The following is a 27,937-nucleotide window of genomic DNA, read 5'->3' as shown; positions in this document are numbered from 1 at the left end:
ATCTAGATTTGACAACTTTCTGCATTCTGATATAAGAAGCCGTCAAAACCAGAAATGCACAAGTTCTTTTTGGTTATGGAAGGATGTAGGTAGCATACAATTGATCATCAATGGATGAAAAATATGCTTAGTTGGGATTCATACACCTATCCTGAGGCTAAAAGTTTTGACCTTACCACTCCATACCCAGAAAAAATCAGATTATCCCATGAATGGAAAACATACATGCAAAAGAACAATGTCTGGTTGTCTTTCTATGAATGGAAGAGCAAGTAAGAAAATACAGATGTACAAATGGTAGATGTTGAATCATACTCAGCAAAACATTCTTGGACTGCCATAGATGGCAGTAAAATTGAAACTCCTACCACCTTCCGTCCTTACAAAGGCATTGTATTAGGAGAAGCACATAAGAGTGCTAAAGCCATTTTGTTGGTTAGTACATGGTGGGAAACAGAGTCATCACCAACAATAGCGGAAAAAATGGAAAATGAAATCTTGAAAGATGAAGCAGGAGATATCATTCATAGTTCTGATGGAGATCCACAAAGAAATATGATTGGGGCACTAACTTCATTCATTTTAGAACACTGGTGTGGAGGAGAACTTGAACTTGCCAATAAGCATGAGATAATTCTCATGAATATTAAATGTAATAAAATGTCTCATTATGAAGATTTTCATAGAGAATGGATTCAGAGAATATATGAGGTTAAAGATAACATAAATCTCTTGTGGAAACAAATCTACTTAGCAGCATTGCCTTCAAAATTTGTAGATTATGTAAGACAACAAGATGCTTTTCAGTTGCATTTTGAATCCTTTACTTGGGGAGAAATATACAACATCTTAACAAAAGTTCTGGTAAATTTATGCACTAGTATGAAAGTTAATAAACCTCTGCAGAAGATGTCAAGATTACCAGACAGCAAATCCATTTGTAACAAGTATGGTCTTGCTATAGATGACGCCATAGTAAAAAGAAGAAAAGCTAAAAAGAAGGCCAAGAAAGAAAAAATACAAGAATACAGAAAATATCCACAGAGGAAAAGAAAAGGGACCAAGAAAGGATACTATAGATATGTGCCAAAAACACATTACTATGAACCCAAGGATATTCATCTGCAAACACATAAGAAAGATCAGTGGAATAAATTGATTTTTTGGCTCTATGGCCAACCTAGACATACCTCTAGTCACTGTCCTTTATCAGAAGAATATAAGAGAAACAGAGGAAAGAAATCCTTTGAAGCTACAAAGAAGAAAAGGAGTAAAAAAAGAAGGCATTGTGCCAACCCTTTGTTATAAATGTGGTTCTAAGAATCACAAATCTAAAAATTGTCCAAACATCTCATTTAGAGAACAGATACAACAACGACAACTCTGTTCAACATCTGAATCCTCTGAAAGTTCTTCTTCAGAATGCTCTGATGAAGAATTAAACATGCACATGAATGAATGTGACTGCACTGACTTTGACAACTGTCAGTGTGAATCAAGCACTGAATAAGAAATCTCATCTGATGAAGACCATGTTTCTCAGTCAAAGGAGAAGGTTCTCATGGCACAAACCATGGACGATGCAGAAACAAAGCTACTTGCCCAAATCAGAACATTGGGAAAAGGAGAAATGAAGGAAAAGTTACTAGAAACTTTTCTAAGCACAATGCACAAAAATCAGGAGAGCAGTAGCAAGACTGCCTCTAAAATTGAACCAAAGGCATTATTCATCGATGCCTCATTTGAAAGAAATACAAGATCTTTCCAAAGAAGTCAACAGAACTCTAAGACCAGAGCCCTCACATTAGGAGAAGTCAGCTAAGAGATTCATCATCTCAAAAAAGAGATTGTCTCTCTAAAAGCACAGGTCTCTGAGTTAGAAAAAGGGAAGAAAACTAAGGATGCATATGATGAATACTACACTAACCCAAATATTTAAATATTTGAAGGAAAAAGGATGATACTATAGGATTCACCAACATGAGAGTAATGGCTATCCAATATTAGCAACATCATGTTATGCTAGATATCTGTATAAATGGTGAAATGTTTTCCCTAAGAACACTTATTGACTCCGAGGCAAATGTCAATATTCCGAATTAAAAAATAGTACCTGCAAAGTACTCAGTAAAATCCTTTAGACAAGCGATTGGGTTAGGAAACAAATTTCTACAGTATGAAGTCCCTCAGGCCTCTATTTTCTTTAAAGAGCATTACATCAAATTAAAATTTGTTGTTGCAAACATTTCTATTGACTGTATTTTGGGGAATGTATTTTTAGCAGCTATGGAGCCACATGGATCAGCCAGATTGAAAAATGGCAAGGTTGGTTATTTTATATCTGTACCAAGATCAGATGGAAAATTACAAACAATCAAGTTACCCTTTGTCTCTACTCCCAGAGTGTCTACTATGGTATAAGCAATGCAGCAGATCGAAAAGGCAAAAAATAAAATTGAAGAGCTCAAGGAGCTAAATACCACCATAAAGATAGGAGACCATCTTCATACTCCTATAATTAAACAAAGGATATCAACTCTGAGATCACAGATAGAAAAAGAATATTGTGCTGAAGAAACAAATGCGTTTTGGCATAGAAATAACACTGTGAAGAATTGCCTACAAAGATAAGTATGAACGGAAACCTTGCAAGAGCAGAGCAATCCCTATGAACAAAGAATATAGAGATCTCTATCAAAAGGAGATAGAAAGCCTCCTCGAAAGAAGATTGATTAGAGAATCCAGCAATCCTTGGAACTGCTATGGTTTTTATGTGAATAAACATTCAGATTAGTTAAGAGGTATCCCAAGACAGGTCATAAACTATAAACCTCTGAATACTTTCCTCTCAGATGATACTTACCCCATTCCTCACAAAGGATTTCTTTTAACAAGAATACCAGGGGCTAAAGTATTTTCTAAATTTGATATGAAATCAAGAATTTCACAGGTGGCAACTAATGAAGATGATAAGTTTAAGACTGCTTTCAATGTCCCAACAGGACACTATAAATGGAACATCATGCCTTTTAGACTAAAGCATGCCCCCTCCAAATTCCAAAATGTTATGGATAATATTTTCAGGCCATATTTTGATTGGTTACTAGTATACATTGATGATATACTTATATTTTCTAAAAACGTCCATGATCACTTTAAACATATCTAGAAATTTGTACAACTTGTCAAAACCAATGGATTGGTTCTTAGCAAGAAAAAGATGGAATTATTTCAGAAAAGTATCAAGTTTATTGGCCATACAATTAAAAAAGGGCAAATCACTCTGCAAAAACATGCTCTGGAATTTGCTGATAAATTTCCAGATATTATCACTAACAAAACTCAATTATAGAGATTTTTGGGATGTTTAAACTATGTAAGTAGATTTTACAAAGATTGCGCCAAAAATAGATTATTACTCAACAAAAGACTGCAAAAACATCCAGAACCTTGGTCTCAGGCCCACACTGAAGTTGTCAGAAGAATTGAAATGAAGGTAAAAAATCTTCCTATTCTTCATATCGCTGATGAAGATTCTTTCAAAATTGTTGAAATAGATGTCAACAATGAAGGGTGGGGAGGAATTTTGAAGAAAAATAAAGAAGGAAAAGAATACATAGTTCAGTTTGTCTCAGGGACTTGGAGCCCACCTGAGAAAAACTATTCTACTATAGAAAAAGAGGTCAAAGCAGCATGGAACTGCATTAATAAATTTGATATCCACCTGATACACAGAAAGTTTCTATGAAGAACAAACGCCTCTACACTAAAGAAAGTCCTTAGTAATGGCTAATTGATAGTGGTTCCTCAAGGCATTTCACCGGATACAAGGAAGCTCTCTCTAATCTGATAGAAAAGGAGACGAACTTGGAGATCATCCTTGGAGACGATGCCATCTATCCTGTGAAGGGAGTAGGGAATGTTACCCTTCAATTGAATCAAGCTAACACTATTCATTTACAAGAAGTACTATATGTACCTGATCTCAAGAAGAATCTGGTGTCCATTTTGGCAATGGAAGACTAACGATTCAAGGTGGCATTCATCGATGGACAGGTACGTATTTGGAAAAGAAAATTTAAATATGCTTTTACTCTTGGGTTCAGGGTTGACACTTTGTATCAAGTTAGAGGAAGTCCATTGGGAGCCATGTCTTGCGACACATCTCTACAATCTGAACTATGGCATCAGAGATTTGTCCATCTTCATTACAAGGCCCTACTTGATGTGAGACAGATGATGACAGGTATGCCCGAGTTCAAAGTAGAGCATGAAGGTGTATGTCTGGGATGTGTCAAAGGAAAACTTACAAGGGGACCATTCCCCTCAAGTAATAGCAAGACCACAGATATATTGCAATTGATCCACTTCGACATATCTGGTATGATGCCCGTAAACTCTTTGGGAGGATACTTATATTATCTCACCGTTACGGATGATTGTTCTCATAAGACCTAGATCTACTTCTTGGAAAAGAAAGATGAAGTGTTCACTTGGTTTCGACACTTCAAAGCCTTGATCGAAAACCAATCCGAAAAGAAAATCAAGATATTGAGGACTGATAATGGGACCAAGTATGAATCCAATGAATTCCATGATTACTGCAAAGAAGCTGGCATTAAGAGGGAGACTACAACGCCATACACCCCTGAGAAAAATGGTGTGGCTGAAAGGAAGAATCGCACTATTGTAGACGCTGTTAGTGCCATGCTTCATGATCAAAGGCTTCTGAAGTTCCTATGGGTTGAAGCTGCAAATACCGCAGTGTATGTTCAAAACTGATGCCCTCATCAAGCATTGGACTCCAAGACTCCCGAAGAAATGTTCACTGGTAAGAAACTCGATGTATCTTAGTTTAGAATTTTCAAAAACCCTGTATATTTTCATGTGCCGAAAGAGAAAAGAGGAAAATTGGGTACATTTGGGAAAGAAGGAGTCTTTGTGGGCTATAGTGAAAAGTCTAAGGGATATAGAATTTATGTGGCTGGTCAAAGGGATGTTGAGATAAGTCATGATGTCACCTTCGACAAAGATATAACCGTAAACAAGATCAACAACCTTCCTATCCCAAGGAAGGACAAAGAAGCTGACATTGGAAAACAAGGTGCAAAAGAAGATGAAACAATGCTGGATATTGATGAACCTATGGATCCTATTGATCCTCCTCCTCAAGAGCCCTCCTCCTCCAAGAGGAGACCCTCATGGCTTAGGGAGACTCTCGAAGATGCCGAGAGACATATTGCACCAAGGGGGACTTTCCGTGAAAGCAAGAAGCCGAACAGGTATCAAGGATACTTGACCGTCATGAGCACTATCATTCAAAATGAGCCTTCATCATTTGAAGACGCTGTGAAGCAACAAGTATGGAAGGATGTTATGAATGAAGAATACGAGTCAATTATGAAGAATGATGTCTGGGATGTGGTCCTTAGTCCCCAGGACAAATCGATTGTCACCTCTAAGTGGCTCTACAAAATCAAGCATAGAGCTGATGGAAGTGCATAAAAGTTCAAGGCTCGCTTTGTTGCTCGAGGTTTCTCTCAAAAGGAAGGTGTAGATTATGATGATATATTTGCACCTGTTGCTTGATACACCACCATCCGCTCGATCATAGCCCTTGTTGCCTCGCAAGGATGGAACCTACATCAGATGGATGTCAAGACCGCTTTCTTGCATGGTTCGATCAAAGAGGAAGTCTATGTGGAATAACCCGAGGGGTTTGAGGTTCATGACCAGGAATCTCATGTATGAAGGTTGAAGAAATCTCTCTATGGTTTAAAGCAAGCACCCCGGGCTTGGTATGAGAGGACTGATAGCTATCTGATGAAGCTGAGATTCACTAGAAGTGAAGCCGATCTGAACCTTTACTTTAAGGTTGAAAATGATAAACATCTCATTCTGGTACTTTATGTGGACGACGTCTTTCTGACAGGTGCAAACCCTCTCATTCACAAATGTAAGAGGGAGTTGGCTTCTGAATTTGAGATGAAGGACCTAGGACTGATGCACTACTTCCTAGGGTTGGAGGTTTGGAAAAAGCGAGGTGAAGTTTTCCTATCTCAGGGAAAACATGTTGTGAAGATATTGGAAAGCTTTGGGATGGTAGACCGTGAGCTTGTGACTACTCCGATGGAACTTAACTTTAAGAAGTTATGTGGTAGTGCTGCCAGACCTGAATTGGGAAATGCTTCTGAGTATCGTCAACTCATAGGAGCGCTAATGTTCTTGGTGAACTCCCATTCGGAGATATGTTTTGCAGTTAACACGTTAAGCCAATATATGGTTGAGCCTCATCATATACATTGGATTGGTGCCAAGAATATTCTGAGATATCTTCAGGGTACAATCACTCATGGATTGAGATACTGCCGGAGATGAGAGGCTGCATGGTTATTCTGATGCTGATTGGGTTGGCAGTGTGGTGGATCGCAAAAGCACTTCTAGATGCTGTTTTTTTTTGGGTTTTGCTTCAATATCCTGGATGAGTAGGAAGCAGAAATTGGTTGCCTTGAGCATCGCTGAGGCTGAATACGTAGCTGCTAGCATGGCCTCTTGTGAAGCTGTTTGGTTGAGGAAGCTGTTAAAATTTTGGTACAAGAGGACAAGTGGTTGCCTAAGGTTTTGATCTTTGGCCTAGGGAAAAGTGTCCAAATTTATTTGTACTTTTCTCCTAAAGTGACTTTATAAGTGGTAAATTCAATTTAATTTAAAAGCGACTTTATAAGTGGTAAAGTTACATTCTAATTTAAAAGTGGCTTTATAGGTGGTAAAGTTACATTCTAATTTAAAGGTGACTTTATTAAATTCAATGAACAATTAGAAAGTGAAAAAGTGACTATGGAAATAAAAGGCTAAGTGGGTCTTTATTTAATTGGGTGAGTTAAAAAATAGAAAGTGAAAATTAAATGCACATTTATTTTCATCCCTAGATCTAAATGAATCGTAGCCATTAGATCTTAGGGTGACCCAAAAGGTCATTTAGAGAATAAAAGGAGAAGAGAAGAGGAAAATATCATTCATTCTTTCCTGAGCATTTGAGAGAGAAAAGAGAGAGAAAGGAGAAAATTTCTGAGCAGTGAGGAAGTGAAAGAGAGCAACAAGAAGACATTTCAACAAATCTGGGCAACAACATTTATTGGCATGCATCCCAAGGAAAAACCGTACAACAAGAGAAAGGCATAGAAATCTAGGAAGAGGGATAACAAGTTTTGGGCATGTTTTTTGAGGCTGGTTGTACAACATTTAATGCTGTAAATTTTTTTGTTTTGGCTGTTCGCTGATTGGCACAATTTTCGAGGTGGAGTTCAAGCATGGAAATCGAGATAAGTTGTAATTTGTGGTTGTTGGAATTTTCACTGTGTATTTCATTTCTCTTTAAAAACATTTTCAGAAATAAAGAAGAGCTCTCAAACTGGTTTTCCCCAAGAGTTGTAGGGGGTTTTTCTAGGGTCACATTGACAAAAAATTAGTGTTATTTTCTGTGTGTGGCTGTCATAATTTCACTGTGTTTTATTTCTGCAATTTCAGCAGTTGTGAAATCTCTAAATTTGTGTTTTTAGAAATTTATTGTCATTTCCATATTTCTGAATTTTTATCATGCTTGGATTTAAAACTAAATGCATGGAGTGATAAGAGAAACTGATAACCGGAGTGGGGGTTGAAATTTCTTCATGGTATCAGAGTTTGGTTCGCTAAAAAGTGCAGTTTGGGACAGCAAAGTGAAAATTACAGCATGCCAATTTTTACACAGAAAACATAAACCTTTACCATAGTTTTGAAAATTTCAGTTTAGTATGATAAATTGATAATGAAACGTCTTTGGGTTTGAGAGTTGAAGACAGGTTGGATGGGCAGAACAACTACAATACATGGAAGAAGAGAATCTAGAGCATTTTTGAGGAAGCAAAAGTCTGGGGCATTATGGTAAATACCACACAGAACCCAGTAGTAGTACCTGTTGACCCTGTACAATTGACAGAGTTTAACAAAAAGAAATGCTAAGGCAAAAAGATTGATTCTGGAAGGAATCAAAGACCATGTCATTCCTCATGTGAGAGGAAAAACTTATGCACATGAGATGTGGACATCATTGACCAGTTTTTACCAGAGGTCAAATGAAAACAAAAAATGGTCCTAAAGGAGAAACTGAAGGCCATTAAAATGGCTAAGACTGACAGTGCTACAACATACCTCACAAAGATCACTTCAGTGAGAGATGAGTTGGCAGCTGTAGGTGAGATCATTGCACCCACTGAGTTGGTGAGAATTGCTTTGAATGGTCTTCCCAAGACTTGGGAGAATTTTGTGGATGACACGGTTGCACGGGAAAACCTTCCTGATTGGGAGAGGTTGTGGGATGATTGCATTCAGAATGAGATCATAAAGAACCATCTTGGGCAGCCAAACAGGTGGAGGATGACAATGTGGCATTGTTAGCAAGAGGCAAGAAGGGCAGAGCAAAGAAGCAAGCATCCTGCAGTGGAGGCAAAAGCAAAGGTAATGGCAAGCAACAAAACAAGGAGAAGGACTATTCCAAAGTCAAGAAGGGCAGAGCAAAGAAGCAAGCATCCAACAGTGGAGGAAAAAGCAAAGGTAAAGGCAAGCAACAGAACAAGGAGAAGGACTATTCCAAAGTCAAATGTTGGAATTGTCAAAAGTTGGGACACTATGTTGTTGTGTGTTCGTAGAAGAAGAACAAGGAAGGGAAAGACAAACCCATGGCAGCTTCTGTAGAGATAGAGAGCTTCTTAGAGAGATTTGATCGTGAGTTTGGGTTCATAGTTTGTGAGGCCACTAGTGCAGGATCACCGGTCATACAAGTTCAGAGGGAGTGTGCATTCCCCACTACTAGTAGAGCATCTTCTAGCATTTGGTATGTTGACAGTGGTGTTTCCTGCCACATGATAAGAGTCAGAGAGTACTTCTCAGAGCTTTTAGAGGGTGATACTGATATGGAGGTAGTAATTGGTGATGAAAGCATTGTTAGAGCAGTCGATGTGAGGACATTGCCATTTGATAGGGGACCCAACCTCCCTTGAAAGTGTCAGATGTTCTATATGTGCCTGGAATGAAGAAGAACTTGATATCTGTCTCAGCACTTGAGGACAGAGGGTATGATGTGTTGTTTAGGAGAGGGCAGGTGCTTATATATCCTAGGGGAACTCCAGCTTCTTTAGCTAGAGAGATTGGTGTGCGCCATGCCAAGGTGTACAAGTTCTCATTCCAGCCCCTAGTGGCATTGAGTCGCAGCACCCGAGATAGGACCGACAACAGATTTAGCAGTTCAAAGTTGTGCGAGATTTGGCACCGCAGGATGAGGCACATAGATCATGGGGCTTTGAGTACATTGCAGGAGATCACCACTAGTGTGCCAGATTTCAATTCTGATCACCTTGATGTATATAAAGGATGGGCTATGGGGAAGTTTGCCAAATCCCATTTTCCCAACAGTGACAATAGAGCGATCGGGATCCTTGACTTGATTCATACCGATGTGAGTGGTCGGATGTCTCATGTATCCTTGAGTGGCTATGAGTACTATGTTTTATTCCTGGATGACCAGTCCAGGAAGACCTAGATTTATTTCTTGAAGACCAAGAGTGAGGTCTTCAAGCAGTTTCAAGAGTTCAAAGCTCTTGTGGAGAGCCAGACAGGTAGGAAGATCAAGGTCCTCAGGTCGGACAATGGAGGGGAGTATACCCTTGGTGAGTTTGTTGAATTTTGTGCTGAGGTAGGCATTAGAAGGGAGTTCATAGTTCCTTACTACCCCCAACAGAATGGGGTTGCAGAGAGGAAGAACAGATCCATTACAGGGGCTGCCAAAGCCATGCTTCATGATCAAGGGTTACCTTTATTTTTGTGGCCAGAGGCTTGCAACACTGCTGTGTTCTTGCAGAACAGGAGTCCACATCGTGTCTTGGGGAATGTGACTCCGGAGGAGGCTCTTTCTGGGAAGAAACCTGATGTTGGACACTTTCGTATCTTTGGGTGCCTTACATATTCCTATGTCCCCAAGGAGAACAAGACCAAGCTAGAGCTCACTGCAAACAAGGGCATCTTTGTGGGTTATAGCGAGACCTCGAAAGCTTATCGGATTTATATTCCTGCGTAGAGGAAAGTGGTTGTCAGGCGAGTTGTGAAGTTCGAGGAGGAGAAAGATTTCAGGAGGTCACGACAAATATGGCAAGGACAAATATGTCAAGCATGGAGGGTGGGTAAGTTTAACGGGGAAAGAGCGAGGCCCATAAAACTCATTATGCCTAGCTTGCGCAATAAATATATTATTCTAAGCAAGAAACATCTCTTGAGGGGTTCTCGTTTTTTCCTAGAAAAATATTTAACTGTGAAACAACAGGAGGAAAGAAGGGAGGAAATTTTAAAGGTTAGGGCAGCAAGAGATGAAGGAAAGAGAGCATGGATTTATAAAGGCAAAGCTGTGATAGCGCAATTTGGACCTCCTAGAACAAAGCAGCAAGATGGTAATAAAGAAGAGGCAACAAACTCTTCAACAAGAAATCAAAAAGCAAGGTCGGTATGGGAAAACAGGGACAAAGACTAAAATGTGAGTCTTGCATGTCAAAATAAATAGCGATCAAGTCATACCCAGGTTTCCTTAAGATTAGTTTGTTGGAACTGCAGAGGTTTACCCATGGAAACGAGGACCTGGGTTAGGGCCTATTGCGGAAAATAGAGACAAAATTTGCCTCATAGAAACACATGAGCATGAAGGGTGCAAGACACCTTTGTTTGAAGGACACTGGAAGATGGCAGTGTGGAACAAGGCAACAAGGAATGGCAAAGGACACGGGGGTATCATGGTTTTAGTAAGGGAGAAAGAAGGTCGTCTTATTCAGTTAGAAAAAGAAGACTCAAATAAGCAATTCATTTGGTTTAAAATATTAGAAAATGGAAACCACATCAGAATTGCAACATGCTATTTTGCGCCACAGGTTTCAAAAATCTACAAAAGTAGAGGGCTTGACCACAAAGATCCATTTGCAGCTTTAAAAGCGGATATTGCAACATATTCGCAGCTAGGTGAAGTCCTTATAGTGGGTGATTTCAATGCTAAGACTGGAAGTGAGCAAGCTAGCATTTTTTGTTGTAAAGATGATTGTGACCTTATTTGGCTTACAGAAGAAAGTAATCATCAGTGGGAAAGAATTTCAGAGGACAAGGGCTGCAATTTCTTTGGTGAACAATTGCTTACTCTATGTGGGGCCTTTGATTTAGTCATTTGTAATGGCTTGACTAGATGGGCAATGTCCGGTAATTTCACTTGAAATACTTACAATGGAACAAGTGTGGTAGATTATGTAATTTGCTCGCATGGTTTGTGTGAGAAAATGGAAGAAGTTTTGGTTGGAGATCAGTTGTGGGATTTGAAATCAGATCACAAGCCAATTTATTTCTGTTTCTCTTGCATTGGAAAAAAACAATTAGAGTTAAAAATTCAACATGTCCAACAAAATCTCCCACAAGGTAGAATTCTTTTGACGCCAGAAAATTGTAATACCTTCAAAATGGCGCTAGAAAGGCTCTTTGAAAAGGAGAAAGTTACAATTCACGGCCTTCATAGTCATGAATTAACACATTTAATTCAATGCACACTTGCAAAGTGCAAACGAACAAAAATTAAGAAGTCTGAAACAAATTGCTTTCCAGTTAATGCTTAGTTTGACGAGGAATGCAAAAAGGTAAGGAGAATGTGGAAAGAGTCAAACAAGGATAACATAAAGCTCAAATCGTACAAGCAATTATTAAGCAAGAAAAAAGCTGATTTCATGGTTTCAAGGAGGGAAGAACTAATCTTCCTTGGGAAAAATAATCCCAAATTATTTTGGAAGGAGCTCCAACCGAAAAAGATACATATTGGAAATAATATTACAGCTTCTAAATGGTTTGATTATGCAAGACAACTCTATAAGTAGGTTCCCAAGGTTGACCCTCCCCCCTTGGTCAACACTGATACTGAACTCTTCACGGTACAAGAGGTAGAGATGGGTATCAAGAAGTTGGGTGTTGGAAAAGCAAAAGACTTAGCTGAACTCCAAGCAGAATATCTAAAGTGGGGCTCAAAGATTCTTGCACCTCACATTACAAAAATCTTCAACAACATCATACAACAAGGGCTCCCCACAGATTGGTCAACTAGTCTGGCAATACCTCTTTTCAAGAGCGGTGACGTCAATAATCCATCCAATTATAGGACCATCATGATAAACCCTTTGTTTGCAAAGCTATTTGGAAGCATGCTAGAAAACAAAATTAGCAAGTGGGCAGAAGAAAGAGATAAGTGTGCTGAAGGGCAAGCAGGTTTTAGACCTAAACATTCCGCAGTTGATCATTGCATAACTTTAAGGCACATCATTGAAAAAGTTTGGGAGAAAAAGGAAGAAGTATTTTGTTGATTTCAGAAAAGCGTTTGATTCGGTTCCTAGGGATAAACTTTGGTAGGGAATGGAGGAACTTGGGGTTCCTGAACATTTGAGAGCAGCTGTGCATAGGTTGTATGAAGATGTGAAAGTCAAAATTAGAACTTCAGCAGGCATTTCTGAAAGTTTTAGAATCGATATCGGGGTCAAGCAAGGTTGCCCACTGTCCCCTACCCTTTTTGGTTTATATATCGACAAGCTTGAGGAGTGGTTAAATTCGCAAGGGGGTGATGGTATCTATTTGTGCAAGTTTGTTATAAGGCTTCTTTTGTATGCAAATAATCTTATTCTGATTGCTAAATCGGCTCTTGGTTTGCAATAGCACTGCCACTTACTATCCCTTGAGCATTTTTGTAGAAGTGTGGGGATGCAAGTCAATATTAGCAAAATGAAAGTAGTGGTATTCTCTAAGAAAAGAAAGCATAACCAGCATAAGTTCTACTTTGAAGGCAACATTTTGGAAGAAGTTGCGGATTACAAATACCTCGGGATTGACTTCAACAAAAATGTAAGCTGGAATGGTTGTAGAAAGAAAAGAACTTTGGGGGGTTGGAAATCATTTTATGCTTTTCAAAATAGGTATAGAGAGGCAGAGTTATGGGACTGGAAGACCACTCAAACACTTTTTGGGCTTTTAGTGATTTTCGTGATTCTCTATGGTTGTGAACCGTGGGCTAGCTGTACCTCTGACATGCAGTGGAGACAAATTGAGAAAATTCAGAAGTGTTTGATTACAAACAAATTTAAGATTAAAAGTGCAGTTCTTTATGATATCTTGTTAAGTGAAACAGACACTGCTCCTATTGAAGCAATTGCTATGGTGCGAGTCATAAGGTATTTAAAAAAAATTGAGCAAATGGAAGAGGGTAGATGGCCTAAGGTTGTCTTTAATGATAGATTGTGCAAGAGCAAAAACACTTGGATGCAACAAAATAATAGATGGTTTAGTAAATGGGGTATTTGCTTGAACGCGTGTCCCATAAACAACAAAGAGATAAAAGCTTTTGTTATGGAAAAGTTCCACAAACGTACTTGGGATAAGGAGCTAGGAAGAAAGAAAAATTACTATATTGAAGTGTTTAATCCCATTCATAATCATCAACCAAAAGCATGCATAGAGGCCAATATTTCTTGGAGAGCCAAAATTCTTATTGCTCAATTAAGGACTAATTCTCATCAACTCCATTGTGAAACAGGGCACTGGAAAAGGCCAAAGGAAGTGTGGGAGGAAAGAGTATGCATTTTTTGTTCTTCTGGAAAGGTGGAAACAGAAAAACATTTCATTTTAGAATGTGAGGCCTTCAAAGATAACAGGGAAAGTTATGCACATATACTGGCAGCTAGCTCTTGGGATAATCTATTTAGCGAGGGGTTTGTCGAGAAGCTGGGAGCATTTATTGTGAAGCTTCACAGAAAAAGGGCCGAATACATGAAGCAGAGGAAGAAGCAATCTGTCCCATAGGCTATTTTTACCCTCGTGGACGTTAAAATAATTTCTTTCTTTCTTTCTTTCTTTCTAAACACTAAACTATATTATATTTTAGTAATCTTATACAAAATTTGAAATCCTGCAGGCTGCAGGCTACCGATGATGCATTTTGATACTTTTAGTTGATCATGGACTTGGACACCGAGACCGATATTGCGTAGCTAACGAACTTGATATGTTACTAGGAGAAAAGTAGAAGGTAATCTTACCCAGTATGGATGGCTTAATAACAACGAAGTGCTATTTGACTCGTTAGCGATAGCAAGGGAACTATGGATGGGTTAATATGGCAATGGGAGAAACACTAATTGACAAATTTCTGGGTAGTTTATTGGTGGCCTGCGATAGTTCATCCAATTTTTGATTTGTACAATTTGATTATTATAAATTTTTATGGTGGCCTGGATTCATAACGATGGACGCTGCATTTTGTATCAGATCCCTATCTCTTTTTATTTCCGCCAACATCTTAGCTTTTCTTAACCCAATGAATTCAGCCACGTGAGATATAAACGTTTGTCAACCTGCTTGACAGTGAAGTCTTAATATCAAAGACTTATACTAAATATTAACCCATATAACGCCAATGAAACGTACTTTGCTGATAGTTCAGGTCAGTTTTAATATATAAAACCTACACTTATATTAATTTGCATAAAGAAAGAAATATTTTGTTGAGTTTACACAGTACCACCCAACCAGAAGTACTGCTAGGAAGTATTTATAGCCAAAGTTTATTCATGAAATGTAGAGTGAGTACTCTGATATGATGTTGATTTGATAAAACTAGCTTTTGGGCTGCTCAGTAAAACTACAAAAACCACAGACTACTTACTGTGCATCAATTCCAGTTGATACCTTCACTCAGCAAAACAACAGAAAGCAAGTCCCTAAGAGAAATCCAAGCAAATTCGACAGCATATTTGGCATTCAATAACAGAATTCTAGGAGGAGAGGGGAGGAGGTTTTATAATAGTAGGAGGGAATCCAGATTCCAAACACCATACAGAGGCATATCCGATTATTGTTTTACAACCATGCACCCAAACGACATGTCATGGAGGGCAAGGCCAAGCAAGCACACTTATTCCACAACCAATTGCAACCAACGTTAGTAGGAGAAACTTACTGTGGCGGTGCCCATAGAAATCAAAATATTCTTAAACGCATAATTAGTAGAAAGTTGCAGTTATTTATGAGAAGGCTCACATGGAAATGCTAGCAACAAAATCAACCATTATTAAGTTGGACTGCTGCTTAAAAATCAAAATATTCTTCATATATACAAAATTGGGAGAAGATTAAATAAAAAACTGAATGAGAACATAAAACACATGACAAAGAGGAGATATTTACCTTCTGGCAATCGTATAAGGATTTGTTGGCAGAAGCTGATTTTCCTCCTCCTGGAGGTCCTCCTCATTGGGAGCCTATGGAAAAACTTCTTCCGCTGCTGCTTCTGTTTCTGTGCTCAACTCCCTCTTCCTCTTCTTGATCATAAGAGGATCCTCCTGGAGGTCCTCCTCATTGGAAGCTTCTGGAACAACTTCTTCCTCTGCTGTTGCTTCTTCTGTTTCTGTGCTCGACTCCCTCTTCCTCTTCTTGATCACAATAGGATCCTCCACAGGCTTCCTTTCTTGTTCTTCTTCCTCCATTCCCATCATTGAGGTTCTGTGCTGTTCTGCTTCAGTAGAAACTGTAAATCCCTGTACTCCAACTGCCTGTGCTCACTCGTTTCTCTCCTCAACATGGTAATAGTGATTCATTCGGTTAACAGAGATTGGATGATCGAGCGAAAAAATAGAGATTGAAAGGGGAAAAGCAATGAATCATGATATAATAAGAAAAGCAGGGCTTTCAAAGGCATGACAAGGCTGCCGTGCATCCATAATAAGTTATAACCCAGTTCAACACTCACCGCATACCGAGCTTTCCAGTCTTGCACTATGAAGACATGGATGAAAACAAATTACTAAAAAATAACAAATGCCAGTCAATCTGCCGAATCCTTGGGATGTTCGCTGTCGGGACTTTCACGGCAAGGGAAAATAGGGATCAGGGCTTCACGTTGACACTATTTCATTTCTAATTTTAGAAAAAATTGGATTCCTTCTTGTCTATGCACATTGCAATCTCACCGCCAGATAAAATTGCAGAGTTTTCATGGGAATTGCTGGGAAGCGTGAAAATATGCACAATTTCACCACTGTAAGATTGCGAAGTTTTGATGTGCATCACCAAAAATCGGAACAGAAGGCGAGATCTTTCTGTTTTCAGAAAAATATGGTGACTGTCACGAGAGAGGTGCAAGGAGAGGCAGCATTAATGTCCACGTACTCCTTGCAGTCTTACTCAATGCTCCGTGCATAAATGGATGTGACAGACCTTTCGATGTGAATCGTGATCATTCATCTGGCTTGCAAGCAGTCAAAAGTACATGACTAATCGAGGCTTACCTGGCACCAAGCGCTTCCTGGCACATATTTCGTCATTCTTGGCAAGCAAACTGTCACACAGAATAGTTTCCACAGGTAACACGATGACAGGCCTCAGCCCAAATGGAACACATCTTGATATAGAGTATTAATAATGTTTTCGGAAAATAATAAACAAACAAAATTACATTTTGTAAACGTCAGAACACTTTAGGGAAGACGATTATGCAAATTTCTTAAATGTCAAATATGGGAAAAATGCCCCGCGATGTCAATTTTCCCTGTCAAATTCCAACCCTGGGTACAGGCCTCAACTTTGCTTTTTTTCTTTGCACCATACATGACATCAGGAAAGAAGGAAGTCATCTTTTTGATGGGATATATAACTCAGTGTTGTTAAAATCGCGATTTTTTGAAAAAATCGCGATTTTATCACCAATCCGCTTAAATCGCGATTTTTATCCCAAAAAATCGCGGCATTTTTTTTATAGCGATTTTTTCCGAAAAAATCGTCAGATGCGCGGGCAGCGGGCTTTTAATAGGCAAAAACGAATTTTTTTTATGTCATTATGCTGTCGCCGCGCGGAGGAGGAGGAGAAGAGCTGAGGGAGAGGAGCTGAAGGGTTTCCGTCGAGTTTGGGAGCGAATCCAAGTGTTTTTAGGAGAAATCCAAGACAAGATCACCAATTTGTCCATAAAAACGGTATGTAGATTAATTTTTTTTTGTTTTGCTTCTTTAAAAACTTTGTTTTTCATTGTTTTTAAAGAATTTTTTGTAATTTTTCATTGATTTGGGATGGGTAATTTGTTATGACTATGAGAACCAATTTTTTATTTTTATTTTCTCATTTTTTTTAAACATTGTTTATGTTTTTTGAATTTTCATTGTTTTTTGGCATTTGCCATTGGCATTTGGTTGGGTAACTTGGGTTTGGAAATTGGGATTTTGGAAATAATTAACTTGTAATTTTGTAAATGCTAAATTGTAATTTGTATTATGTAATCCTAAATTCCTATTTCCTAATCCTTATTTTTCCATAGGTTTGCAAATTCAAAATTCAAAAACAAACATGCCAAGGAAATTGGATCCTTTCTGGGAATATGGTGAACCTAAAGCTCCGAATGATAGACAAAACTTGAATTGCAAGTTGTGTGGAAAGGAGATATTCGAGGGGGTGTACAGGTTGAAGTTCCACCTTGCACAAATCCCTGGACGTGATGTGGGGCCCTGTACATATACAAATCCTGAAATTATCCAAAGAGCCATGAGAGCATTGGGAGAATTAGAGCACACTAGAGAGGCCAAAGAAGAACTCAAAAGGCAACTAAAAAGGTCAGCTGAAGGAAGTGGGCCAAGTGGCACTGGTTCTACTGCAGCGTCAGTCAATCCGGTAGCTGCATCATCATTTTTTGTTCCTCGAACCACACCTGGTTCACAACCAACTATCGGTTCAATGCTAAAAAGAACTGAAAAAGAACAAGCTGATAGGTTGATGGCAAAATTTCTCCTCTGGAGTGATATTCCTTTCAGCATTGTAAGGAATAATCCATTTTTCCAACCTGTTGTTGATGCTATTGCCAGTGTTGGCCCGGGGTACAAAATCCCTTCTCTTCATGATTTCAGAGGCCGGATTCTTCAAGAGGAAAAGCGTGACTGCACCCAAAGATTGGAGGATTTTAGGGCATCATGGGCACAAACAGGATGCACTGTTATGTCAGATGGTTGGACTGACCAAAAGGGGAGAACCCTTATAAACTTCTTGGTTAGTTGTCCCAAGGGGACTATGTTTATCAAATCTATTGATGCAACTCATCAAATCAAAGATGCAAGAACTTTATGTGATTTGCTGGATGTGTTTATTTTGGAGGTGGGTGCAGAAAATGTTGTTCAAGTCATAACGGACAATGCTGCAAATTATGTTGCTGCTGGTAGAATGCTTATGGACAGGCATCCTACTTTATTTTGGACACCTTGTGCTGCCCATTGTATTGATTTGATGTTAGAGGACATAGGGAAAATTCCCTTTGTCAAAGAGATTGTTGACTCATCAAAAAGCATCACAAAATTTATTTACAATCACACATCTGTGCTTAGCTTGATGAGAAAATGCACCAACAACAAAGAGTTGGTGCGCCCCGCCATTACACGGTTTGCGACGAGTTTCATATCTCTTCAATCCCTCTTGAATTCTATGTGGGATTTGAAGAGAATGTTTCTTTCAGAGGAGTGGCGTGCTTTGTCAATGAGCCGCAAACCAGAAGGAGAGGCCGTGTGTAGACTAGTTTCATACTAGGAAGACTTCTGGGCGGGAGTGCAGGAGGTGTGCGCTGTTACTGAACCTTTGGTAAAGGTTCTTCGGCTGGTTGATGGTGAGAAGCCCGCAATGGGCTATTTGTATGAAGCCATGGACAGGGCCAAAGAAGCCATTCTGTCCTACTATGATGATAAGGGAGATGATGGGTTTCAGAGACAACTCCTTCTATGGGAAGTCATTGATGAGCGATGGAACAACACACTCCATCGTCCCATTCATGCTGCTGGGCTTTTCCTGAACCCTGCATTTTCTTATGCATGTGGGTTTGATTTTGATGCTGAGATCGTGGATGGATTATTAACCTGTGTCCAGAAGATGGTGAGATCTCCAGAACAACGTATAGAGATCTCAAAACAAATTGAGACATATAAGATGGCAGGTGGCACATTTGGCTTTGAGATGGCTGTCACTGATAGGACGATTAAAATGCCAGGTATTTTTTAGTTTGTACTTTGTAACTTTGTTTCAAATTTCATTGTCTCTTCAAAATTTCAAATTCCATTTTTTTCTTATGTTTATTTAAAATTTTATTTGTAATTTTGTTGTAGACGCATGGTGGAAGATGTATGGTGGCAGAGTACCCCTTTTGCAAAAGCTTGCCGTACGCATCCTCACCCAAACATGCAGCTCCTCGGGATGTGAGCGCAATTGGAGTGTATTTGAAAAAATACACAACAAGAAGCGCAATAGGTTAACAACTTAACACTTAAACATTTAAAATATTGCAAATTTCCAAATAAATTTTTGAATTCATTAAACAATATTTTTTTATAATATTAATTATTAATTATTATTTCATGAACTTTGTACAGGTTGGAGTCCCATAGACTTAATGACATGGTCTATGTCTACTACAATCTTCGATTGTGGGTGAGGCAACTAGAGAAGACACCTGATATGGATGCCATCTCATTGGATGGGATTGACACCACTGCTAAATGGAGGGTTGAGACCGAGAGGCCTCTCATGGATCCCACTGATGATTGGTTAGTGCAGGATGAGGGGGAGGAGGAGGGGGAGGAGGAGGAGGAGCAGGAGCAGGAGGAGGAGGAGTTGGAGGAGCAGGAGGAGGAGGTGACACCGCCTACCCGGGCTACCACTGCCACCAGTAGAGAACGTGGTCTCCGTCTACCTACAGTAGCTGCTACTTCTACTTCTTCAGCTTCTAGAGCACGTCAGACTCCACTGCCATTTCCACCAGCACAGGCACCAGCGTCTTCATCTAGGGGGAAAGGGAAAGCAGTGACATTTTCTCGCAAGAGGGGCAGAGGAAATCAATAGGATTAGAGTCTTAGACTTTCATTTTATTGTATATGACATTATGACATGATGAGATACATTATCATATTTTTTGTTGATATTTTGAGGCTGAGTTGGGACTCAGGACTTACTATTCAGGACATGATTCAATGTTATGTGTGATTTTAGCGCTAGAAATGATATTAAACATCTTATATATTAGTTTTTTTATCATATTTATGTGTCAATGTATTTATTTTATGTTGTAGATGGTTTAGATATTAAAAAAATTGAAAAAAAATGAAAAAAAATGAATATTTTTGTGCCAAACGCTTTTTTCCCGCTTTTTTCCGCTTTTGCCGATTTTTTCCGCTTTTTTCCCGGCGCCGATTAAATCCCGCTCGCGCTTTTAACAACATTGATATAACTAGTAGTTAGTTATGTTGATGGGATATGCTCATTATTAGAAAGATATGTGGCTCATGGTTCTTTAAAAGTCATCATGTTTATGCTTTCATTTAGTTGTATTAAAGTCTAGTTTATTTTTGTGCCTCAACTTTGCTTTTGTTCTTTGCACCATACATGACATCAGGAAAGAAAGAAGTTATCCTCTTGATGGGATATATAATTAGTTAGTTAGTTATCCTCTTGATGGGATATATAATTAGTTAGTTAGTTACACCTGTTGATGGGATATACTCTTTACTAGAAAGATATGTGGCTCATAGTTCTTTAAAAGTACATCATGTTTATGCTTTCGTTTAGTTGTATTAAAGTTTAGTTTATTTTTATGTAGATTGCCAGGAAGGACTTTAATTTATGAGACTGGTGTCATGTTACCCTGATAAATCAAGAAAGTGGCAACAAATACTTACGGGAAGCAATATTCCTTATGTTATTACAATATAACTTACCATCACAGCAATTTTAATTTCATAAATAATGACAATGCTAAAATAATGCGTTTCACATGTATGGCTCAACAAATTGGATTAGATTGTTTTCACTATTTATAGACAGTCTTTGTGGTTCGGCTAATATGGCAAGTTTTAATGTTATGTAATGTAGTTCACCTAGTTGCTTGGTTCCTGGGGCTGGACTTGGACGGTTGGCTTTGGAGATTTCACGTCTTGGTATAAAATGTTATCTTTACTTCTTTGCTTGTTTTCATTCATTTTTCCTTTTCTTATTTTGAGTTCTCTCATTTAAGCACATCTAATTTGGAATGTTTGACATACTGTAAAATGTGCTGCAGGTTTTATAAGCCAAGGAAATGAGTTCTCATATTACATGATGATATGCTCAAGTTTTATTCTGAACCAGTTAGTATTCTTTGTCCTTTTTAAACTTACATCCATTTTGTTATCCGCCCAGTAGTGTTATTAAGGCAACAGAAGATTATCTTGTTTTTGATGTGAAGAGATTTAACATTTAAAGGAAATCATTTTGAAAAGGATTTTCATAAAGAGTAATTTTTACTGTTGGTTTTCTTATTCTCTTATGTTCAACACAATTTGCAGCACTCGTGAACCAATGCAGTGGGTAATTTATCCTTGGATACATATCAATTGTAACTTTCTGTCTAATGAAGACCAACTTCGGCCTATCTATTTTCCAGATCTTCATCCCGGAAGGTAAGTCTAATGATCTTTGTTTGTTCTCTTTTCCCATAGGTGACTGCTTACACACCATTCTCATCGGTCACATTTGCAATAACTGATCAATTATAACAAACCATAGTAATATGACTTAACTAAATCTTGAGTAGTTTGGTGAAGTCAACTTGGGTTGGTTCCAAAATGACCCGAGTTTACTTGAAAGGCCAGGAGCTGATCAAACTTGGAAAAACTCACCAGTACCACTAGATGCATTTGAATGAAGTTTAATTGGATTAAACCATTCTGAGCAAATTTGACTGAGCTTGGCCATTGGATCAAATATGACCAATCTTGACCCATATCTGTGTGTTTAATTTTACATGTCTGAGCCGTTTTGAACAATTTAAGTATATTTAGTTTGTTCAGTTATTGCTGAGATTCTAGTCAAGTTATGATGAGTTGCAGAGGATTCTCCCTTTTGGGTTTGCCTAGTGTTTATTGACTCCAAAAATGTGACTTTGCACCAAAAAAATCTGTTGTTTTAACTGAATTATTTTTTGAATTCTGTTGCATAATAATGTTGCTCGAGGGAAATATCCTTCTAAACATATTGAGAGAGAAAGGAAGAAATTAAGGCTATATTGTTCGAGGGAAATATCCTTCTATACATATTGAGAGAGAAAGGAAGAAATTAAGGTTATCTTGGATAGTTTTTATTCTAAAGGAATCGTCTAACGAGGCGGAGGAATTGCCCGGACGGCTAAAAGTGGCTGGAATCTAGGCAAAAAAATTTCGAAAAATCTTGTAGAAGGAAGTGCTTGAATCGTGTTTTTGATGGTGGAAATGGATTCAGCACTATCAAAAACGTCTAGAACACCTAAAATTTTGAAGTTTAACAACTACATCCTTGCCGGATTTTCTCTAAATATAACCGGAATTTCCATAACTTTCCGGGCAACTCCTCTGCGTCTTTAGCCTACGCGTATTCTAAATGAAAAATTGCCAAAAATTTAGCAACATTGCGACATCAAATAGAAAACATGGAATCACCTTGAAAAATGTTGTTGTTGTTTTTTTTTGTTCTTTTTTCGTTTTTCGAAAAAGAAATAAGCAAGAATCACCAAGGCTTGAAAAAAATGTTAATATTCCATTGTTTTATGCTTAACACAATCTCTTATTCTAATTCTTCTTCAATTAGTAATCAATTTATCCAATATAATTCAATCTTCTAGTAAAAATAAGCAATTGTAGATAGAACAGTAAATCCAATGCACAATAGAAGACAACCAAGAGCAATAACAAGAGACACAAGATTTGGTCAAAGACTAGGGAAAAACCCCACAAGGGGGAAAACCCTTTCAAAATTCTTCTTCTATTAGATTGTCATCAAATGTTCAGCAGAGAGATACAATGTTCCAATTCATCAACAATGAGTCAAAGTCAAATCTTTGACTATCCAATCAACTAACCAATGTCCAATGAGAGATAAGCCCAAAAGTCAAATCTGATCCAAAGTCAAAGTCTGCAATTTCTGCTCAATGTCAACAGAAGTCAATGATGCCCTAACCAGTCAATGTTCAGCAGTCAAACCCTCTCCAAATCAGATTGGTCAACAGTCAAAGGATGCGGCCTTCTTTGCTGGTCAAATCCTAGTCAAAACAGTCAACAAAAGTTTGGTCAAAGGAGAGAGAAAGCCTGCAGTCAAAATTCAGAATTTTCGGCAGTCAACTGAGGTCAAGATCTGTAGTCAACCGAAGTCGAACTGCCCAGAAAAGTTCGGCTTCTTCACCAATCAATTTGGCCTTCCAAAATCGAAAATTTCCAAGTTAAACGAGGTTAAAACATCAATTCAAAGTTGGTCAGCGGCTGGTCAAACTGTCCCAATCAGAAAGTCAACACATAAAACAGAAAATGCCTCTTTCCCTTCACATGTGTGAGCTTGGACCTCCTTGTTTCAGATCTGTACAAACCAAATCAATCAAGAGAGAGGTGTGTTGAGTTGATGATGCTCCAAATTGCTGTGACATGATGTGTATTTATATGCATTGGCGGAGACCCAATTTGACCTTTAGGTCGACTTGTATTTTGTGCATGTGGTTCCATCATTAAAAATAATATTTTTCGTTGACCAAATTAAATTCTTCTAAGGGCTAGAAGACGTCTTTCTTGATAAGGAAGGCTGTCCAATGGAGGGAGTTTGTCCCTGAGCTGCTAAATTAACAAAAAAGGCCAATATAAGCTTGCAATTTGATTTAGTTGGGTCATTTCTTTGACTTTATTTTTTGTTGAAAGCCATAACTGGAAATATTTATTAGATAAATGACATGATTGGCATTCAAGTTGATCTAATTACTAAATTTGAGAAGCTTATATAACTTAGTAGATATGTCCTACAGTTTGGGTTCAAGTTCAATGATGATTACATTTGATTCGAGTTCGAATTTTTTGTTAAGTTTTGGATGAAGTTTTGTTAAATTTGGGTATGTTCTATGCTATGCTTAGAGCAATTTACTTCAATTTTTCATATTATCCCAATGACAATATTCAGATTAGCAATCACATCAGCATGATAGTAAAGTGCAGATAGAACATATACATAAACAATAGAAGACAGGGCAAGACAAAAGGACACAAGATGTGGCACCAGCCAGGGACAAACCCCAATCTGGGGAAACCCTTGATCAATTATTTTTATATTCTTCAATAGTTTAGCAGAGAGAATGAGATAGAGTACAATGATTTGAGGTCAATACTTGACTTGTCAAATAGGAGATCAAAGATCTTCTCCTTGACGATGACACAATGAGGTTGCAATTCTGATACCAAGGACTCAAGATATGCAGCAGATGATAGGCCTAAAACAACTCAACCAATTACCCAGAATGCTGAGGCTTTCCTTCAATTAAACTCTCCTTCCTTTTGTTGCTTCACTAATCATGACAAGACTGCTAATCTGGCACCTTTCATATGCTGCAAGGACTGTTGCATTTCATGGAAAACCTACTCACTGGTTAGGGCACAAACTCAGTGTGTTACAACACCCTAAACACACCCCACCGTCCTCCTATTGACTGCGACTAGCCTTCCTACAATCCCTCCTACTATATGCTTCCTTATAGGGCTACTAACCTTCTGAACGCAGCACTTAAAGACCTCCAACTGTTGGCTATGGCTTGCGGCCTAGCCCAGGAGTGGGCTGTAACTTAGGTTCCCTCAATTTGCCCTTAAGCAACAAGTGTTTAGCTCCTCTTTTCTGCGGATTCTTTTGCCCAACAAACCGAGTTCAAGAATAGCTTGATCATGCACAAACATTTTTGAACTATGTTGCACGAGTTCCCGAACCCGGGGGTGGGCTTCTCGAACTTGTCCCTGGTTCTCGTCCCCAAGTACTAGATTCGGGTTTGGATGCTTCTGAGAAGAACCCATAAGAATTGAGTTCTTCATTAAAAAAATTTGGGTTCTTTTCTCTGTTGATTTGTGGTAGCATCGGATGTGCTCTAGCGACGAGATTTGGTGGAGAGGTTGGGGCACATGAGATCTCCAATACCTAGAAAGGGTTTGGGCAGATTCTAAACAGATAAGGAGATATTAAAATAATTAATATTTTTAATGGAGTCCCTAAGTCTAAACTTAGGAAAAATAAAATATTAATGTGTATTAATATGAATATGTGTTAGAATGGTCCAAAAGACATGGATCAAGCTAGATCTAATCTTAGTCGTTGATTAGGGACTTAATCTCGGCCGTTGAGATGTCAATAGGAAAAGTATAAGAGAAGGCTTGAGGGTCACTTGGAGGGCACACTAGATGATCAATCATTCCATTCTCTAGAGCGGGGTTTGCTAAGAGAGACAGAATCAGTGATCGGGAGAGCAGCTGAGGGGCATTGAGTACAGAGAAACAAAGAAAGTAGAGATTGTGCCAGGAGAGCAGCGCAGCAGCCAAGGAGGGTGATGTAGAGCCAGCAAGGGCTCACGCAGGGCCACATAGAGATAGCAAAGTGCTGTGCAGAGCACCAGAGGGACTAGCGCAGCTAATGCAAAGGCTCCCAGAGCTGATGCAGGGCCTCCTGGGGTTGATGCAAGCCAAGAAAGGCTAATGTAGGGCCAACGTGAGATAGAGAGGGGCTGACACAGTCTAGTTTGTGCAGACACTGGGGTTGCAGAGCAGTTATGTGTAGAGGAGCTGTCGAAAGGATTTTCCGAGGTTTCAGCCAGGATATTTCTCTCAAATTCTGAGGTATAGCTGCTAAAGAAATTCTCTGTTGGGTAGGCCAGTTTCGGCACCCAGATTGTACTCTGATATTGCTTAATAAGAAAACCCTCAGATAGTTGCATCGGTTTTCCCGCATTGGGTTTTTCCAGGGACATTGGTCCAAAAATAATGGTGTCATGTGGTGTGTTTGTTCTCGTTTCTTTTAGTTGTTGATCTGTAATATGTTGAGCATGCACTGGTGTTTATTTTCAGTATTTACTTTGTAAATAACTTGTTAAAGAAAAATAACAAGTAGGAAGGTATAAATCAAAAAAAGCGCATGAAGGGTTTCTGATCCAAATGGATCCAAGAACACTCTCTAAGTCTTGAAAACTCGAAAAATCACGCCAACGACCAAAGAAAATCGCATGAGAAAACCTTTGTGAATGGGGAAAAACACTATCAGGAGGCAAAAACACGTGAAATTAGTGAAAATAACAGAGTATCAGAGTGGAGCAAATGAATGCATAGTAGTCGTCAGATCTGGCCGATCAAGGGTTTAGATCTGATATGCAATCGCAATTGGCATAGGTAAACAACAGGTATTGGCGTAGATCACATGACATTTGCAACGACGACTGGCGGAGTCAACTAGGACCGTCGATCAAGTGCGCAGATCGACGGCCCGTGTTGCATCGCCGGATCACTATTGGAGATTACGAAGAGTGCTTGCAAACGGCTCAGGGCACGAGCGATATGCGATTGCGATGAATCACATCGGAGCAACACCATGGAGCGAGACCTATACACAGCCACATCTACGATCTGATGAACCGGACCTGATGGTTATATAAATATTATTCCATAAAATTTGAGATCTGCGGCAAAACCATTTTTAATGTATTTTCACGATTTTCGTTTATTAAACGAAATGTGAAGGGTGAAGGCCGGTGCGATAAGCCGGACTTGAAAGGGTTCCTTAAGGCTAATATATATATATATATATATATATATATATATATACATTCAGATCCGCCATAAGCCGTTTCTTACGTTTTAACGTATTTCAAAAATACAAAGGGAACTTTGGAGCAGGACCATTGCGACATGCGATGGTGACTTACAGGCGGACCCGATAGGAGAATAGGGTGGATTTAAGGACTTTTGAAGTCCGAAATGAATTGTGCTTTGGTGGAATTTCACAGTCGTGAATGTATTTTCCTGTGTAAAACAGAAAATGACTGCGTTTGGGATTCTGAGGGATTTCAAGGGACCGAGGCACTCTTACGTTGCCGAATAGGTGGCCACCTCCCCTTTATGCCAGAAGAGGGATTCGAAGCAGATAGAGGCCCGGGAGACAAAAAGCCGAGAAGGAGAAACGCAACCCAGATTGGCTTTAAAGCCACAGACAAAGAGAAAGCAGGACAGGCAGTATTGCAGGCAAATGTCGAGACAGAGTTAGGACAGAGACATAGAGCGTTGAGGGAGTCTGTGTACTTAGAGAGGCTTGAGAGGTTCAAGCAAAGCTCTTGTTGTTGCATCTGTTGTGTATTGAGTTTCAAATTGAGCTCATACTGTTGCAAAAACTCTGCTTGAAGACATAATAGAGAGGCCACCACTAAAGGCTGGACCAGGAGATGTAGCCCAGGAGTAGTGGGTGAACTCCTCATTAAATTTGCTGTGTTATGTGTTGTCTATTATGTTTTGTTTTGTGCTTTATTGTCTGTGTAAATAACATAGGCACATCCAAGCACATAAGTCTGTAATACCTCATTATTTGTCTTAGATCTCATTACTAGATCAAGTGGTATCAGAGCTTTAGGTTTACTAAGGTTAGACAAAGCTTGTGCTAGATTGGTGAGTGATAACTAGGTCAAAGCTCAAATTAGGAGAAGGAGAATTGGTTGAAACTAACCTAGAAATTAGTAGAGTCTATCCGAGGGGGAAAATGGCAGAAGAATATCTCTTGGAATCTCTCAGTTCATGGACAGTTTCATGACCATGAGAGCCATGGTAGAAGAAATGTATATATAATTTAAAAAAGGTCGAAGTGAGGATTCTTCCACTTCCAAACAAGACAAAGGAATAGAAGAATCTCTTCTAGATGGCCATTCTGAAGGCAAAGGGAAAGGAAAAGAGGTCCCTCTATCCACACCTCCTGATAGCCTTGAAAATAAAAAGAAGAAAACATCTTTGATTAAATTAGATGTTAAATTTGATTTGCCAATATATG

At 38.9% G+C, this 27,937-nt stretch overlaps 1 protein-coding gene across 1 annotated transcript in view; it reads left to right on the top strand.

Moving 5' to 3' along the window:
- The window catches only part of LOC149228458 (uncharacterized), a 412,049-nt gene that overhangs the window by 149,888 nt on the left and 234,224 nt on the right, over positions 1 to 27,937 (top strand). Inside the window, exons 11-13 of the mRNA XM_089380786.1 lie at positions 20,981 to 21,045; positions 21,168 to 21,234; positions 21,433 to 21,546. Of these exons, the coding sequence (XP_089236912.1) occupies positions 20,981 to 21,045; positions 21,168 to 21,234; positions 21,433 to 21,546 (246 nt within the window). The remainder of the gene's footprint in view (positions 1 to 20,980; positions 21,046 to 21,167; positions 21,235 to 21,432; positions 21,547 to 27,937) is intronic.

The sequence above is a fragment of the Pinus tabuliformis genome, chromosome J, assembly GCF_031772625.1.
Source record: "Pinus tabuliformis cultivar Carrire ecotype Pingquan chromosome J, CPIR1, whole genome shotgun sequence".
Classification (NCBI taxonomy): domain Eukaryota; kingdom Viridiplantae; phylum Streptophyta; class Pinopsida; order Pinales; family Pinaceae; genus Pinus; species Pinus tabuliformis.
This window is presented reverse-complemented; position numbering and strand designations above follow the sequence as displayed.